The 19,705-nt window shown below is 36.9% G+C and overlaps 1 protein-coding gene across 1 annotated transcript in view; it reads right to left on the bottom strand.

The window, feature by feature from the left end:
• Positions 1–15,543, bottom strand: part of LOC134968654 (uncharacterized) — a 188,434-nt gene extending 172,891 nt beyond the window's left edge. The window contains exons 1-18 of the mRNA XM_063944178.1: positions 15,408–15,543; positions 13,310–13,336; positions 12,049–12,111; positions 10,824–10,874; positions 10,039–10,092; positions 9,158–9,419; positions 8,539–8,656; positions 8,100–8,190; positions 7,648–7,754; positions 6,859–7,084; positions 5,403–5,528; positions 4,956–5,073; positions 3,980–4,118; positions 3,136–3,246; positions 2,839–2,908; positions 2,103–2,240; positions 1,457–1,621; positions 323–417 (exon numbers count right to left, since the gene is read on the bottom strand). Coding sequence (XP_063800248.1) covers positions 323–417; positions 1,457–1,621; positions 2,103–2,240; positions 2,839–2,908; positions 3,136–3,246; positions 3,980–4,118; positions 4,956–5,073; positions 5,403–5,528; positions 6,859–7,084; positions 7,648–7,754; positions 8,100–8,190; positions 8,539–8,656; positions 9,158–9,419; positions 10,039–10,092; positions 10,824–10,874; positions 12,049–12,111; positions 13,310–13,336; positions 15,408–15,480 — 2,034 coding nt within the window. The 5' untranslated portion in view covers positions 15,481–15,543. The remainder of the gene's footprint in view (positions 1–322; positions 418–1,456; positions 1,622–2,102; positions 2,241–2,838; positions 2,909–3,135; positions 3,247–3,979; positions 4,119–4,955; positions 5,074–5,402; positions 5,529–6,858; positions 7,085–7,647; positions 7,755–8,099; positions 8,191–8,538; positions 8,657–9,157; positions 9,420–10,038; positions 10,093–10,823; positions 10,875–12,048; positions 12,112–13,309; positions 13,337–15,407) is intronic.
• Positions 15,544–19,705: the final 4,162 nt, after the last annotated feature.

Here is a 19,705-nt window from a genome sequence, read left to right as displayed (position 1 = left end):
CAGTAATCCAGGTGATGAAGACATTTGTTTAGTAAGGAGCATGGGATATGTACTTCAGGGAAAACAAGGTCAACAGCCATTACCATTTACGATTTGAGTCCGTATAGATGCCAATGTTAGAAAAAAAACCTCTCTAGTCTGGTGTACTAGAAGTCAAACAAAAACTCTTCCAATTATTGCATTATTTCAGCATTTACACTGTTGTATAGAGTACTAAGCAGTGAGAACTAAGCACACTGTATCATAAAATTTGACATTTTAATCATGATCTTGTTGTTAATTGAATGGTTGTGACTTTATAAAAATTGCATTTTAGTTTTACCTTATGGAAGTCATCAGGGTTTACAGTTTTGTGACAGCTGGCAAATGGTCCATCAGGAGCCAACATCATGTCACACCAATGAGATGCATATTTTTCTGAAAGCAAAACAAAAGTAATATTTCTTCAGAATCAAAATAATCAAGGTATGTATCACCATCACATGGATTCAGATTCCCTGCTTTGCTATTACTTGTAAAGACACTTGTAGTGGAAAACATTGGACCTTACTCAGTGGTGGAGGCAGTAGCGGTATGCACCTGAAGGTCGATTATTTGCCTTTTTTGTACCCCTGGTGCAATATGCAAGCTGATGATGACAATCGGTGGCTGCTTCTAATTGGCTGAATCCATCCAAAATGCTCTCACCGTTGTTGCTGCTGTGATCTGATCTGCTTATTATTGTAGAATTGGACATAAGATGAGCAGCAACAAACTAGATTGCTATTTGATATTCTAAAGGAGATGGTAATGGATGAGTGCATTTATTTGAACCTAAATAGTGCTTTCATTTTATATATGTGTCTTGTTATAATTTTATTTGCAACTATATTAGTTAATAATAGTACTGCTCCAACAAGGACTATATTATGTACCAATTGTGTATTGCAATTTTTACATTTACTACTATCACTGTCAATTGGTTTTGCAAAAATCCCTTACTCAACTTAGCATAAGCATACTGCATGTCATGTGAACAAGAAAGTATGGGCCAACAGATGGTGTAGTGGTTTGCATTACTGCCTGACAGTAATGATTCCCACCATGGCATTAACTGGGTGGAGTTTGTATGCTTATGCTTGTGCTTGCATGAGTTTCCTTCAGGTACTCCGGTTTCCTCCCACACTCCACACACTCCCACACTAGGTTAATTCTCTCCCTGACATAAATTAACCCTAGTGTGTGCTTGTATATGTGTTTAGGGCAGACTAGAGGAGCCAAGCGGTTCTTATCTGCCATCAAATTCTATGTTTCTATGAAAGACCTGGAAGTAAATAACATGATCACATAAATGCAATGTAAATACAATGCAGCAAGAACACACTACAGACCTGTGTAGTTACCCACACCTAGGATATGCCAATACTTTTTCATTAAGAGGCTGACTCATTCTGAAGATGTATTAGAAAATGCTCACCATTTTGACCAATGAGGGCACAAGGGTCTTCAAAGTTATTTTTGACATTAGGACAGTCAAGTTGATTCTTCCACAAGTTGCCGAAAGATGAGCCAGTGCCTTCTATCACTCCAGAAAGAGATCTGAAGTCATCAGCCTGAATGCTGTTGAAGTTTCCACAAAGACCTAGGTAGAAATGTTGATATTTGCAAAATTTAAAATAGTTCCTAAAGCTATTTAAAGGCTGTTGTTTGGCGATGCATCTAATCCATGCTAAATAAAGACCAAGTTGTTTTACAGACATTATTTAGAAGGTATACTTTAGAATGGAATGTGTGATGTACTGTTAAAAAAAATTTGTGAAAAATAATATTATACCATATAATATGTATTATACCGCCATAAAATCTGTCTTGCGAGATAAAGTACATTTTATTTAATATTTGAATATTCATGAATAGATATCCCAAGAATACAAGAACTTTTGAGCAAGTTAACATACTGTAGTAATATATTCCACAATCTTAGCTTAATTGCTATGCCAACTCCAACCTTCTTTCTGTAAATGTTTTTTTATAATTCCCAAAATATTACATTTCACTGTGCTTTTGAACATGATACTGTATATTACATATAAAGCTAAAAAAAGATTTTAAAATGGTCTTACCGCAAGTTTGATTCATGAATTTTGGGTCAACTATAACATAAACTTGCATGGTGGGCACCAGCTGGATTTTAATCTGTAGACCAAAACTAGTATGCATAATGATGTAGAAGGATGTAGGTTTATAGATGGTGATGGCACCTGTGGATATAATAAAATTAGCATTACTTAAACAGCTATGGTCACAATATGTTTTAAAGGTAGGTTCTAAAGCAGTAATAGGTGTAAGGTTAGCCCAAATCCCTAGCTACATAAATATGGCACATCAGTACACCTCCGCTGCCCACATACACACATATAAAGAGATAGGGATATAATAAAAATGGGATGAAGTATCAAGGCTTAGAGAGAGAGAAGATGACCAATCAGTTGCTGTCATTTATCTATCACAGTTTTTGAAATGACAGAAACTGTCTCCACGTTATCTCTCTTCAAGGCTTGATACATCTCCCCCAAAGAATTAAGCACTTAAATATAAAGGTAAGGGCTATGTAAAATTTCTGTTATAATACAGAACTGCATCACTAAGCACCTATTGTAAGTCATATTATTGTCAAATACATTTTCTACAGATATTGTTTTCATGAACTTTGTAACTTTGTAATTTAGTCAACTGTGAATTGTATATTAAAAACAGATATTATGCTTGATCTAAAGAACTAGACAAGCCTAGTAATATCGAACATATGTGTAGAATTGTATAACAGATTTGTTTCTGCATGTGTCATACAGTACTAACCTGTTGACATTGGCAGCTGGGTGTAGATGGAATTGACATATACACTGCCACATTTCTTCACATGGATAAACTGGAGAAATATAATAATAATTCATATTGAAAATAAATCAAAATATCATGGAGAGAATAGTATTGATTATCAGGCTATAACAAACACTTTAAAAAGTAATATAACTTTGCCAATGGTACCAATGTGCTCTCCTATGGTTCCAAAAATCTTGTAGAATAGCAATATATTTATTTTCATTTATGTTATTTTTTACATATAGTTAATATATCCTCTGTTTCTGTACATACCTCTCTTCCTCCATTCAGACTGAGGGACATACTCTTGAGGCATGTTTCTGTGTCTGTATGTCCACATTTATGGATTTCAACCAACACATTGAACAAGGCAGAGTCACATGACTACATAGAGAACAAAAGAATTGAGAGTATAGTTACATTCATACAATGAGAATATTACGCCTACACTTCTGTACTATATCTTTTAAACAAAGGCAACTTATTTTTCGGTATTATTAGTAAAGTGATAAACTCCTGTCACATCAGTTCGCAACTGTGCTCCAAACTTAGTGGTCTATGTACTAATCCTTGGTGAGAAATAAAATAGATGAAGATAGAGTACCAGTCAATCAGCTTTTACCTGTCATTTGTCAAGCACAGCCTGTAACTTGGCAGTTAGAAGCTAATTGGCTGGTACTTTATTTCCATTCACGTTATCTCTCTCCAAGGCTTAGTACATAGACCCCCTACAGCCACCCAAAACCCAAAAATTTGAATGTTGATATTAGTGCACTGGATTGTAACCATTCTACTGTACATGAGTATTGAATAATGCTTATGTATGTAATAAAAGAATGAGTTATTCAGTAATGCTCTAGCAGTCACAATATTATGTCCTTCTGCAAACTCCTTTAAGTGTTGTATAACTATCGTTATACCATACTACTATGGTAACATTTTACCATACTATCTTTCAGTCTTCACATTTGCATGAGATGGCATATTAGTTTTGCAAGCCATGAGTTTTAATTATGCATACAGACTACCTTAGCAATGTCACTAGACCCTACTGAAATTATGGTCAAGTGCCCATGCAATGGCGATTTTCATAGTGAGCAGGTATTTCTCTGTTTACCTTGGCAAATGTGTAGATACAGTCTCCATGGAAGTTATAACGGGTAAGGTCGAAGGTTGTGATGTGTGAACCTCCCTCTAGTGAACAAGTGCCAAAACATGGCTTTTTAACGCAGACCCATTTCCCTCCTTGACAGGTGCTGGAGAGATATGTTATTGTTAGAGGCAGAATCATTGTATTTAATTATAAAAAAAATCTGTATTATTCCTTACAATTTTGTGTACAGGAATGCTTCAGTTAGCACTAAGAGGCTTATTCTGATTCGCACACAAGGTTTTATGCAAGTGGCCTGCAAACTCCTTCTCCCGTGGGTATCTGTGTGGCCAACTATGCAGAACTGAGACGCCCACTTCTAGTGCCCGTGCATGCTGTAATACCAATTGGTATTTAATTATATACCACCATCAGTCGTACCTTAGAAAATTGCAGCAGTCCTAAGGCAGGTGCAGGTCTGGCATCCCATGCCTGAAACAGAGCATCTGTGTATGCAGCTACTTGTATTCACCTGTCAGCGACACTCCCAAAATATGCCCACTGAGTGGTCCATTTATGTGTGTACTAGTAGCCACCTCCCAGTCACCAACCATGAATACCCATCACCTTTGTTATACCATCTGAACTGATTGCAACAGCACTTTTGTACACGTACTCTGTGTGACATAATTTGCAACCAATGCCTCAACTCTGTGCACATCTGCATTACATGCCAATTGCATGCAGATCTGAGTCAGATGCCAAACCTTTAAGAAATCATTTGTTGCTAATTATAGGGTCTTTGTGTTGAAATGTACTTAGCAAACTTTACACAATAACCTATCACACAGACCAGATTCAAGATAATAATACAGGAATAAGAAATCCACAAGAATCGCAAAGTAACATAAATAAAAATATATTATACATATTTTATGGTGAGATTTGATTTCTGTGTTACTACAGAAGTTTCAGAAAAAGAAAAAGCTGTGACAGTATTTACCAAGCTTGACATTTCTCAGAATATCCTGTCCCTGATGGATAAACGTCTCCATTGTATGTGCAAGCACATTTCTCCTTTGCAATACATCCAGTTCTAGTGATATCATCAAACACCGTCCCTTAAGAACAAGAATGGAAAGATATATTAGATATCTGCAGTGGTGTCGAGAGATGGGGGGAGATGGTCAAAATTACCGGGGTCCAAGTATGATGGAGGGGCCCAGTGAGGGCCCCAAGCCCCCTTACATGGCAGCAGCTGCAACTCTTATCCTCAGGCCAGCATAACCTGCTATGTGCTGGGCCGCAGTGTGGCAAAGGATGCATGACCATGCCTGCTGTGTTTAGGCCACACCCCCTGAAAAGTACCTGGGATTGGACAGGCTCTCTACTGCCCTGGATATCTGCAGTATATAAGGATAAGGATGAAAAGGATAGAACATCAAGTTACCTGCAGGGCAGAAGCATCCATCTGTACAGTGATCATCACAGACTCGTGACCGTTCAGGGTTGGTACAAGTATCTGGGCAGGCAGTGCCACACTCCTTAAACTGTAAGTTGTAGGCACACTTCAAAGCTGTGTATAAAAGAAAAGAACCAAAAATACTAGGTGTTATTTATTTCTAGGTCTTGTATAACACAATATCGTTCAAAAGGGACTTTAAACAAGACCCTTTTATTTTTCCTTTATATCTGTCTAATACACATATTAAACAATGTCTATATAAAATATATTATTAGATATCTTTACCTAGTTTCTTGGTATTAATAAATTGCCTATTAGAGTTCACCATTCAGTATAGTCCATTATTTACTCCCCCCCCCCCCCCATAATCCTGTTACTTAGTTCCGATAATCGTCTTATAATACAATAATAATAATATTAATCATTTTATTTATGTAGCGCTTTTCGCCTCCAGGAGAGGCATGAAAATCATGATACAGTACACAAGGAAAAAGAACAACAGCGAGTCTCCACACCTAAATAATGAAAGCTAAACTTAGAGAACATAATAAACATAATGCTGGGTTAGTGCAGGCATTTGGGCCAATCATTTCCACGCATTCTATATTCCACCAACAAAAGGTACCAGGCGAGGCAGCCACCTTGGGTGCACTACGTAGGATTACCTTGGGTGGAAAAGGTTACACCTAGAAGTGATGGACCAAAATATCTTCAGGCTTAATGGCATTAGCTGATAGTGGGGCTGAGATATGAAATCACTGTGGGCATGTCCAGGTGTGGGAAGGTCCATAAAATGATAGAGAGCAAAGAGGCAGCAGATGCAAAAATAGCTTTATGTGTTCTATGCTTCTGGGTTTATGACCTAGGAGACCTACTGCACATACACAGCCTTTAACCTACGCATGTGCAAACTGGGGGGGGGGGGGGGCGGCAGAGAGGGATCCTTCAGAAGATCACTTTGAATAATGTAGATTAGTCTGTATAGTATAGCAAGTGTCAGTTTATCATGTAGTAATGGAATATACATTAAGTACATATAAATATAAACAATTAATTATAATTGTGAAAAGGACAAAATCAACTATTAGGCACCAAGTTTCATGTTAAGGCCTCATATTCACTTTATTATTATTCCATTATTAATTATTGTCACTATTTTCTATGTGCTTCGTATACTTTTTCTATTGAATGAAATTGAAATTAGAAATGAGAGGTTTTAAAACTATTTACATAAAACAAATATGCTTTATCTGCACTTTTTTTTAGTACTTTATCATTTCTTTACTATTAGATAAGGTTGCAGGAAATCTGATAATATTGTACATACGTGTTTAAATTGTAGACACCAAATGTAACTAGTTTCTGAAACCTCTATTTGATGCTGTTGTGTATTTATTTTTAAGAATTCTGACAATGTCTATTCAAATAAACTGTGACTCACGGCAAATGGTGGCAGTTCTCCACTTCTTTGGCCTTCCTCCAGCATGAGTGCACTGTCTGGAATACTCAGTAAAGACGTTGCAAACACAGAAACCAGTTAAATTTCCTTTGCATTTGCAAAAATCTTGCTCACAAAGTTCAATGTATTTTTGAACATCCACAATATCATGGCAGTCCTGTAAACCTTTTCCATTCAGAACATTTGCACAAAATTGTTTGTGATGGATCTAAAATTGTTAAAAAAAATTACAATGAGAAACAATGTATTGGAGGAAAGTGATAAAAAAGCTGGGATAATAGTGCCATATAAATATAAAAAGTGTAATACGGGCAGTTATGAGATGCAAAACATTCGACTCATATGTTCCTTTTTACTATATAGTTCCTTGGTACCTAACCCACATATCTTTGAGATCTAAATAAAGATCTGCTTTATGGACAGTATAATAATAATTTATTATTTAATTATTAACATTTAGTTATACACCATAGCGCAAGCATATTCCATTGCACTTTATTATTAGGAACAAAACAGTAATAAAACAAGACAGTATAATAACAGACAAAGAGCTAAGAGGGCCCTGTTTGCAAGATTAAAATCTACTGGATTGTTTGATCAAATATAATATGATTTAAAAATGTAAACTACCAAAATCTGAATCTGATGTGTTGCAATCAACATAGTACATAATTACTGTTTGCAACAGATTACTAAAGAGGCCATTTATTAGAGAACTTGCTCCAATATTTGTCATTAAATGGAAACTCACTGGTAACTGTAGATACTTACCGATGAATTACATTTGATGTCTGCTTCCTCTTTAGTGTCCTCACATCTTTCTTCTGGCGCATTGAATTTGTGAAGATTTCCAAACTGAAGATTACTTAATTGGGCATCTAGAAAAATAATGTTATTTTATTTCTGGAGAATTATACTAAGTACATCAAAACTTGTGATAGGACTGCACACAATCCACAGTGGAATGAACAACTGTATATTGGTTCAAAAAAATTATAATTATCTATTGTTTTTAAAAATGAAATTATATATAAATAAATGCATTACTAAATTGATACATTCATTTATGAACAAAGTATTAGAATATTTAGTTCTAATACTCATAAAAATATTTCCCCAGAGGGTGCTTCTTAAATAACTAAAGTTTTTATGATTACATCTGAAAAACAACTTAGCAAGGGGCACTCATGGGAACATAAACAGCAAAACTGATCTGTGCTTACTATTAACTATAAACTCGTTGTAAATTGGAATCCCATTATAGTCACCGCAGAGACCACAAGTCTGGTTGGCATATTTTTGACTCAATTCCAACTTAAAAAGAAAGAAAAACAGGTAGAAATTAGCAGTGAACAATGTTATACAGAGCAAGGTGAAGTACTATAGTTCAAAGTGCAGGATAAATAATATCTCGCATGATAACAAACAAACAGGCATATACATATTAAAAACAGAATTAGTGCATCAGGGAGATGCCAGAAAAATATATAATTAAAATATCAATGAACAGAGAGAAATTTATTATGGTTGTTGTAATTTAATAAAGAAATAAAAATGTAATTAAAAGAATGACAAAAGCATTTTTGAGATATAAATAGCACAATACAATAATACACAGGCGTAATACTGTAGGAACATTGATGAAACCAGTTTATAACTTACCGTGATGGAGTCTTCTTCATTCCACATCAGATCAAGACCAATTTTAGAATATACTCGGATATAGCTGCCACTCTTTGAAATTTGCAATCCACCAATACTGAATGGCAATTTCTGCATGCTGTAAGAAAAATATATGCGTTAACAATATGAAAATATTTTATCTATAGTATACGTTCAAATATTCATGTGATGTTTTCGGTATTTCATCTGGAAACTTGTTAACTAGAAAAATGTAACTTCCCGTTATAGTCACAGTTAGACAGGTCAGAGATATGAGGAATGGAAGGGGTAGTTAGACAACAAGGCAAATAATCTTCAGATATGCTAGTATATTTTGTGGGTAAAACATATTTTGAAGTATAAGCTTTTATACCCACTTGCTATACTTAGTTTAAAGCTGGCAGTAGAGATCGCAATTGGTGGACATTTAAGGAAACTGTTATACAGGCAACTGTGTGGCAAAGATATTTTATTTAATATATATATTTTTTTTCTATGCAATACCTACAGAAAAATACAATGGTTTATGTATATAATTTTAATTTGCATCATATTATGTTATTAGTAATTATTATTACATTGTGAGACAAAATTATGAAAAACTGTTGTTTTAACTTACAATTCATCATTTACAGTGACATTTTTTTCAGCTAAAAGAATGTCAACGCCTTCAACCTTCATGCTGATGGTGGAGATGACAGGAACTGCCTTCCTAAGGACACGTCTAACTTGGATGTTGAATTCCTCATAATTTGTCTTGCAGTGACGTACAAAGTGATAGTTACATTGTCCAGGGAAATGATAGATGTCTCCATCAAAGGTCTTGAAATGATAGTTCCCAAAAGTGGTGCAAACCCTTAGATTATGCGAAGGGTTCTGACCTGCAGGTTTGAAGAGGTTTGTAAATGATTTATTTTGTGACTGATGATCCTAAATGCAAACTCATTCATATTCATAGATCTCCACCCTACCCCTTATGATTTCCAATATAAGTGCAAGGCGCCCCTGCCTTCTCTCAGTATGAACCACCTCTAAATCTTCCTCTCTGAAAGGCCTTCCCCTATTCTCCCTGCTTCCACTGGCACTTCTACTGGTTCATGATATTAAAAGCCTCCGTAGTACCTCTGCCTAGCTCCATCCCTATGTGTGCCACTGCACACCTACCTTCCCTATGTGTGCCGCTGCACACCCACCCTCCCTATGTGTGCCTCTGCCCCATTCCAAAACTGCCTCCTTTCCCATTTATGTCCTTGTCCCTTTCTTATCTGTGTCTCTGTTCATGTGTGTCATTACCTCTTCCCTATCTGTGTCTCTGCCAATCTGTATCCTCACCACTACCCTATCCGTGTCTTTGCCCATCTGTGTCCTTGCCCCTTCTCTGTCTGTGTCTCTGCTCATGTGTGTCATTGCACAAATTTGCCTCATTATAAAATGGACTAATAATTCAGTCAGACATGATGAAACCTCATTGTACTTCTGCCTACATAACTCTGTACTTACTCCGATAGACAGGAGCGGGTGAAGTAAATATGTTCACTCTTCCAGATTCGTCATCTGTAATTTGAAAACACAAAAAGGTTGCACATTTTGTTTTCAAGAGAAACGAGTTCAATAACCATAAGACTTAGACTATATGTGTCAACCCCCTTTCACCCCGACTGATACACACAGACACACACACACGCACACACACACACACACCGTTAAACATAGGAAAGGTGGCAGCAGTGCCTGATACTTTGACAATAGTTTTTGTATGCAGCCCTGCGCTGCCAGTTAAAAGCAGCCTGTTTGCAACACGTGGGATATTCCCTTATTTATCCCTATGAACCACACGAAATATACACAAGCAATAGATGGTTGCAGACTAGCGCTGAGTTTAAAAATAATGAAATTTATAAACAACTTGAGACTTTTCAATCTTCGTCGATGAAAGCGAGACAGAATAATAAAGTGAGTGTATTTCTGATGTGTGGAAAGAGCTTGAAAGAAACTTTGGACGAAGATTGAAAAGTCTCAAGTTGTTTATAAATTTCATTATTTTTAAACTCAGCGCTAGTTTGCAACCATCTATTGCTTGTGTATATTTAGTGCCTGATACTTGTCAATAAAGATTATAATTCCATCCAAAGAGGCAGCTTAATAAAGTTGAAATATTTTTATATAACTTTGCTCCTGTACCTGTTCTACATGTTCAAAAAAAAAAAACTGTTTATATGGAAAGTTACCATACCACTGTAATTAGTGTGTCTTAGCTTCCTGTAGAGTATCCATTTTCTTCTCACCTGATTGTTGCTCTACATCTTCTTCAGCCTCTTCAGTATCCTGCTGTGCCTCTGCGAGCAATCAAATACAGATGCCAAACATTAAATAAACAGGTACTGTAGTTACAAATGCACAGACATAAATTTTACAGCAACTGTTATAGGGTTGATTCCAGCAATATATATTGTCACAAGATATGACTTCGCTAAGACATAGCTTAATTCCTCTGTTATTATCATTGTGTCACTCATGAAAATGTGTCAGGTATCAAAAAGTCAATGTTATATGTTTAGTTTATTTATAAATGATCATAAACTCAAAAATTAAAAAAAACAACCTTATTCAAGTCTACATTAATACTGGATAAAAAAATACAGTGGTCAATAAAAACATGGCTATTGATTACAGTTGCATAAATCAAAGAAAATACAAGAAAATATTATGGTTTAAACCACAAACTACACTAGCACATGACTGGACTAAAGCTGGCCATACACCTAAAGATTTATTTTCAGATCAGGCTGGTTGGAACAAAAATCTGGCAATGGATGAGAGCAAATGACAAATGACCAGACAAATTGATCAGACAAAAATGGTCGTTCAGACAAACTGGTTAAATCTATTTTATTTAACCAAATTGTCTGAAAAAAAGTTAGTTTTTTTTTTTCAATTTTACTGCATTTAGGAGCAAATGGTCAATTGGGGTATATTTGGGGTATATTTACTAAGGTGCGGGTTTATAAAATTGGAAATGTTGCCCACAGCGACTTCAGATTCTAATTCTTATTTATCTAGCACCTTCTAGAATATAACAGCTAGAATCTGATTGGTTGTTATGGGCAACAACTCCACTTCTATAAAATCACACCTTAGTAAATATACTCCATAGTTTTAGAATAGCTGCACAGTGACTAGCATTGCTGCCTCCAAATGCTGGGGATATGGATTTGATTTTAACCAGGACAATTTGCTTGAAGTTTGAATATGCTTGTGTTAGCCTGGGTTTCCAGTGCTCTGGTTTCCTCCATTACTTCACAGATATGCTGCGGGTTAAATGGATGCCGACATATAAAAATCAACCCATCTTTATAAAAGGCAGAAGAGTTATTGATAATTACATAGAAACGCAAACTGCTTAGGGAAGCTTAAACCACAGAAAGATGCTACTGTAAGAGAATGAATGTTTAATAGTTTAGTAGGCACTATCTCATTAACACAGTTGAAGAAACCTTTAATTGCACAAACCTGTGTCAATGTTATCGAAATCCAATTCTTCATAATGTTGGTCAACATCATCCCATTCATCATCTAAACAACATACAAGGACCAAATTACATAGCATTAAGGCTCTGTCTGAGTTAGATATATTCTTTTAATATACAAATCTCATTGTTTTCAAAATAAACACAATCACTATCTATAATGTTCCCTTTTTTGTTTGTTGTTGTTTTTATTTTTTACAAACGAAACTATTATATAGAAGTAGCTGTTGTTATCAGTTTTGTTCACCTATCTGATACCCCCTCCTATCTCTGTCCTACTTAACCTCATCTCTAGCTTGCTCTTTCTTATGCCATCTCTCCCCTAACCCTCCTTTCTCTTTCCATCCTCTCTGTCAATATCTATCCCTGTTTCCCATGTCTCTCATTCTCTCCCTCTCTGCCTCTGACCTCTCTCACCTGTATCCCCCTCTTCATCTTTCTTTATCTCTCCTATACTCTTTTGCTCTGCTCTACTCCTATCCCCCTCTTTTCTCTCCACCCTTTTTTTCCCTCTCGCCCGATCTCCTGTTGTTGTTCTTCTCTCTCTCTCTCTCTCTCTCTCTCTCTCTCTCTTTCCCTCCCTCTTGCTCTCTCTCTCTCTCTATTTTCTCTCTCTACTTGCTTTCTCTCTTTGGGGAGATGTAGGAAACAAAGTGAAGGTGTTGTCCATAACAAACTACTATTATCACTATAATGTATCAAGTAACATGATAACTTGGATTTGAATGATTGCTTTAGGTAAATTTCTTACCTTTCCTCTTTACAAGGTTTGATACATTACTGCCTGAGTCTCTCCTTTAGTATTTCTGTGTCTCTTATAGTGAAAGTGCTCCTTTACTCACTCACTCTCTCTCTCTCTCTCTTTATTCTCTCAGTATCTATCTCACATTGGTTTATTTTTTTCTGTTACGTTTGTGTGATATATATTTGTTTTCTCTGAATGTATACAATTTTTATAAAATAGGCAAACTGCAGTGGTGTGTAAATCTGAGTGTGTGGTGGGGAGGGGGGATGGGACGGAGAGTGTACTGCCAAAGCTGAGCCATGGTGGGTTCATGTGGATGTTGTGTCTTTTGTCATCATTAGGGGTAGTAGGGGCCCCCATCAGGGGCACCCACAGTGCTTGTGTGAGCCACCACCTGACTCTCACTGCCCATGTCTTAGGTGCACATTTTAGTAAGATTGCTATATATGCAGTAGAATATACTATTGTACAGGTTGCTGAGTAATAATCAGAGTCTCACCCGTTGTCAGTTGCTGCTGCTGCTGTTCTGTAAAATGTAAAATGACAAATATATATTATTATAATATCAAACAGTCATTACAGGATGAACAATATATACAATACGACAAAAATTGAATTTTGAGGGGATTTATAAAACTACTGTAATGTCCATACAACGAACATTAATGCAGAAGAATATATACCTGGTGCCGTATTACAAATGTAAAATATATAAAAGCCTAAAACAACATGTTTGAAAATATCAAATACACTGATTACCCCCCCCCCCAAAAAAAAAAAAAAGAAAAGAAAATCAAGATGTATCGAGTATTCTTCAGTTCAAATTAGTTTACAGTAGACAATGTTACACTTTATAGCTCTCTCCTTTATCGCTCCAAGCTTTGATGGCTAACCGCTCACATGCCACACTCTTTTCCCTCCAGAGTAACCCACTCCTTTCATATCTGTCTCAAGTTGATCACAGTCAAACAGAGACTGGGTTTAGTGCAAGGTGGTCCACCCATTGCAGTCCATGAATTGAGAATTAGTAAAACATGCACAGGTAATATAGGCATCATTTAAGTATACATTTATTTCAAGTTGACCTATTGTGCTTAACATATTTCAGGTTACTTCTGTCATTTTGACAATGGTGACTTTAAAACTGATTTTTTGCCTGTAAAACTAAGTTGTTACCATTAAGAATTTACATCATTATAGGTTTTTATTTATTTTCACTTTCATTAAGTTTTTAGACCAACTTACAATAACTCAGAATTTTGTTTGCCCCAACTTAACTAGGGATTCTTAACTCTACGGGAGAATTTAATTATTTTTCCCTGCAGCCACCAGTCGATGGTGCCCAACGTAGCAATTCAATTGTTGTTCAGTTCAGGCACGCTGAGCCGCATGGTGACACATTTCAACTTGCAACCCCCGTGCCTCTCTGGGCGTGATCAGTGCAATAAAAAAAATTAAATACCCCTGGATTTCCTGTCACTTAAGACCAGAGTTTGGGTGCACTAAATAGGTGTAGTATGAGTGGTCGGCAGCCGGGATCCCGGGGGCAGGTATACCGGCACCAGGATCCTGACCGCCGGCATACCAACAGCTGGTCAAGCGCTAATGAGCCCCTTGTGGGGTTCCTGCACTCTCCACGCTGTGGGAACGGTGGCACGCTATGCGTGCCACTCTATTTATTCACCCTCCAGGGGGGTTGTGGACCCCCAAGAGGAAGAATATGTGTTGGCATGCCGGCGGTCAGGATCCTGGCGCCGGTATGCCGGGATCCCGGTCAGTGGCATACTGAAGACCACCCCACTAAACAATTGAATTGCCCTCTTAAACCACTTGCACAACCACATAAATAAGAACTGAAATACATAAATACAGTAGATATATAATTCTGGTAGGTACTGTAAATCACGCAAAATTTTTAAATTGTAATTAAAGTTTCCAGAAGTTAACTATGTTATCTTTATTAAATTATTAAATCACTGTAGATCTCTAAGTGGATTTCTTGAATGCTGTACCAGAGTCCCTACACAAACCACATCCTCCTCTGCTTTTATATTTTTTACTGTCATAGAGAAAAAATAAGCTTAACTGAAAGTATTACCTTGCTGTTTACACATTTTTTAACAATTTTATCAGGTTGTGCAGAGCATCCTATTCAGCTAAATTATTTATTGCAGACATTAATTAAATTGTGCAAGATATCAGTGTAACTCAGAAGCTCTCACACTCTTTTGTGCTAGATGTTTTTGGAATAAAAGCATACTAAAATCATTCACAATATGTCTCATTCCAGTTATTTTCATCATTTTTACATCGCATTCATCCTCTTTGTTTTGTTAGGCACATTAATTCTATACAGTATGATGTGGGTTGCTGATCCATATGAAGCCCTCATGAATGCATTCACCTAAATTATTGTAAATGTATCTACACCACAGAATTTACCATAACTTGCATAGTAATATACTTTCAACTGAAATCTCCCAGCACCACTAAAAGATATACAGTATACTATAGGTAACTATTCTGTAATGTAAAAGATGCACAAATGCAGTATTAATAAAATAGATCCAGGGCATTTTTTTCAACGTCCAACTTACCTTGTGCCTGGATACAGGTAAGAAATACCAGGAGGCTTCCAAGACATATTAATAGCCTCCTATGTGTCCCCATATTGCGTGCAGTTCGGTTACTGGACACCGAACTGGGGATTATGATAGGAGGGACAGCTGTTACATCTCTGATTTGACCCTTTTATAGAGTAAGTTTGGGAAATGGGCAGTGGTTCCTCTGGGCAAAGAAGGGGTGGAGCCATGGGAAAGATATTGGCACTGCCAATGTATGTGATGTTCTTTTGTGTTTAGCGTAATCAGTGTGGAGGAACTCTGCAAGGATGTTTGTATTTTGGGAGGTGGTTTGATTAACTTATGAAAGACATATTGGACAAAGTGAGGAGTCTTGTATGGCAAGAAAAATATATAGATATTTATTTTTCAATTTTGTTTTTTGCTAACATTTATTTACTGACACATTACAACTCAGAGAAAAAGCCACATAAACAAGCAGACTTGCATTAACAAAGTAGAACAAGGGATAATGAGTGACGGTGGTGAGAAGAGTTAACAGTCTAAAATATACAACTGTTCTATAATCCTATTGATCACTGAACAACCAAGTTAGAATGACAGTGTTATGCACAGTACAAACAATGGACATGTGCCAATGACTTAATGTTATATAATTAATCCAATGCACACAGGATCAGCCAATTTAAGATATGATAGCAGCAGCGAATGCTATCAGACAAAAAGAGGCATTGGGTACTGAATTTGTGTCTCCCCAGTGCTACTATGTAGGTTTTAGCCCCATTTTACAATGTATCCATATTATATAATATCTGCAGGACTAGATTTGTTTGAGGTTAAGTAGGACCAGGGCAGGGGTTACGTATGTTATCACTTTTACTTATGTATGTATCAGCCTTAAGCTGGGCATATACAGTACTATACAATTATGTGGCAGACCATCTGTCCAATCTGGCTTGTTGGAATGAAAATCTGGTAATGTATGGGAGCAAATGACAATCGCGGATTTAACCAATTTGATTGAACAACAGTTTCTATCCAATTTCCAGTGTTTCTGAGCAAATGGTCAATTGCCATTTCCTCCCATACATTACCAGATATTCATTCTAACCAGCCAGATGGTCTGCCAGATAATTGTACAGTGTATGCCCAACTTTAGGAATGATATGATTTACTTTCTCAGTGCATCTGTTTTCTCTGTTATACAGTTTATGGGATGTGGTGCCTCTTGGCATATTTTATCTGGAAATGTTTTGCGTACAATATCATCGTCACTTGAAATTTCTGGCTGTAAAGTCTTTGCTCACAAAGGCTGCACTTAGTAACTTTACCCTCTGAACCTAAAGATCGGCGTAGAATAAGGCTGGAAGGGCACTCAGCCAAACTGAAAAAAATGACATAAAAAATATTTTATTTTGTATATGTGTTTAAGGATAACCTTTCATGTACATATATGCAACTTCTTGTGAAGTGAGCAGTGTCTTCTAATCTTATAGGACGCATTCTTAAAATAAATTCTACAATGTGTTTTGTTAGTCAGTATACTTCAAGTATTGCCATTTAAAATAGTTTAATTTTGTTGGTTCCCAAATGAAAAGAACAACAAGAAACCAGTGTAATTAATTCATCTAAGTAACAAACTATGACACAGCTGCACATTTCTTCCGACAGTCACACAATGTTAATAAATAATGGCCGTCGCTCATATAGTATAGTTACTACAGTTCAATGTAACACCAGATGGTGGCGTTGAAGAGTCTTGTTATCTGTATGGGGACAGCGGCCAGATCAAGATAACTGTATATCCGTGATATCACCTGTGTCAGCTTTATAATGATTGGCCCTGATACCCAATTTCTAAAAATGTAGGTGAAATGTTAATTGCCATCTACTTTGGTAGAAATTAAGGGATTAGGAATGGACCCCATAAAGAAGGAACATAAATGGCTGATATCTTCCTCAAAATAATTACCCTCAAAATAATTACTAGACCAACAATGTAGAATGATTGAGATTTCTACTAAGGCTTATATGAGGAAGCAAAAATTTAAAAACATGTAAAAAAAAAACCCAAAACCTATATCAACTATATGTGTGTCGACCATTATAATGTCAACCTTTTGAACCTATCAACCTTTTGTACCCATTAACCTTAAGCACTGCCTATATTTTACCTGTTGACCTTTTGACCATGTCAACCCAATACACGTTGATCACATGGTGTCTACCTAGACAATGTTGACCTATACATTGGAACCGGCCTGATTTATTTAACTTGATGTTAGATTTTTGGGACAATTAGGCCAACAATAAAGACAACACATAAAGCAACAAGCTTATGCATAACAATGTCAAGACAAACAGATGTTCAGAGGATTCTTGAAATTTGCCTTCATGTACTACCTCTGTATTTACATAATTGACTCATAATTAAGCTTTGTGCTTCAGCTGAGTAAACATTGAGCATATGATCTGCTTGTGTGCACGGACTAATACTGGATTTTATGCAATATAAATGAGCCTCCAAGTAGTAAAGATAAATGTTATATTTTAGATGTGTTGCTTAGATAGTTATTTATTTATTTACAAAACAAAGGCCTGTTCAGAGGTGAATGCTAACTGCACTCAATGGTGATATTTGTGCAGTTGCACAAAATATTCTGGAAGCCCCCTGTATGGAGCATACTTTACATTGAGTGTACACACAAAGAAACTGCTGCATACGGAGGCACACATAACAGAGACAGAAAGGCAAAGCAATGGACCTTCCTGGTAGGGGTCGGGGAGGTGGTCTGAATGGAGTGAAAAGTAAAGCCTCCTCCTGCACATGTTGTAGGTGTGTCACTACAAGCAGTCTGAATTCTCAGATGCAGAGGCGTTTCCACAAAGACCTTGTTCAAATGGAGACACTGCTCCTGCCATAGGCAGGTGCAAGTGTTTGCTGGATGTGATGGTGTGCCTATTGTGGACTGTCTGGAACCACCGGTGGTGTTACTGTGCGTTGGTATGCAGAGAGTGGGCTTGCATTCACACTGTGGGAAGGCTGAAATTAACATCTGCATATTACCGCTGCTCCACAAACAAATGTGCATGTGGACACAGCAGTGTCCACCCGTGAATTAGGCCCCAAGTGTAAAAGAAAACCGCAAACATTCCCACTTAACTGTTTCTCTTCCTGGTGGTTGTATCCAATTAAATAGACTTTAGGTTCTCTTTAAAAAAATATTTACAAGTTCATTTTAACAAAGTTCATACTTACAGCAGATTTATATTATATATATATATATATATATATATATACACACAGAGGAAAAACCACAGCACTCACCACACCAGAAGCGGGGCACAGCTATGCACTTACCACTCACAGGGTGGGGTGCATGTAACACTGCACTCTCCACCACAGAAGCGGGGTACACAGCTGTACTTACCACTCACAGGGCGGGGTGCATGTAGCCCATGACCACATCGCTCTAATAAATACAAACAGAGAACCCAGCACTCACCAAAGTAAACTCACTTATCCTCAACAATTCAATAAATAAATGATGGGGGTTTAGTTGGTGGATTGGTCAATGCACGATCTTCAAGGTACCCCACCTTCATGCAGGTCCTACACTATCACAGAGTCTTAAAACCTGACTACCACACTGCTGCTTCTGGTGTGGTGAGTGCTGTGGTTTTTCCTCTGTGTGTATATGAAGGGGTTAATCTATGGTTAGCTCTTATTAACCGTGGCCACTAGCTTTCTCATGCACCCCTGTGTGGACTTTATTATCCTGAACCTGTCTCAGCTGTTCTTTAGCAATCATCTTTGAGCCAGTGCAATAGGTGACTAGTGTGCCTTTAAAAGCCATAAAGTCTGTGGCAGGTACACATTACATCTAGCAGGCAGATGATGCAGCAGTGTGGTAGTCAGGTTTTAAGACTCTGTGATAGTGTAGGACCTGCATGAAGGTGGGGTACCTTGAAAATCGGTATGCAGGCTTCCGTGCATTGGCCAATCCACCAACTAAACCCCCATCATTTTTTTATTGAATTGTTGAGGATAAGTGAGTTTACTTTGGTGAGTGCTGGGTTCTCTGTTTGTATATATATATATATATATATATATAAAATATATTATTATTATTATTATTATTATTATTATTATCCTTTATCTATATGGTGCCACAAGGGTTCCGCAGCACCCAGTTACAGAGTACATAAACAATTAATCAAACAGGAAAGCAGCAACTTACGGTTGATGACAATATAGGACAAGTACAGGGTAAATAAACATAGCTACATCAGCAGATGACACTGGAATAAGT

The sequence above is a fragment of the Pseudophryne corroboree genome, chromosome 11 (assembly GCF_028390025.1).
Source record: "Pseudophryne corroboree isolate aPseCor3 chromosome 11, aPseCor3.hap2, whole genome shotgun sequence".
Classification (NCBI taxonomy): Eukaryota; Metazoa; Chordata; class Amphibia; order Anura; family Myobatrachidae; genus Pseudophryne; species Pseudophryne corroboree.
This window is presented reverse-complemented; position numbering and strand designations above follow the sequence as displayed.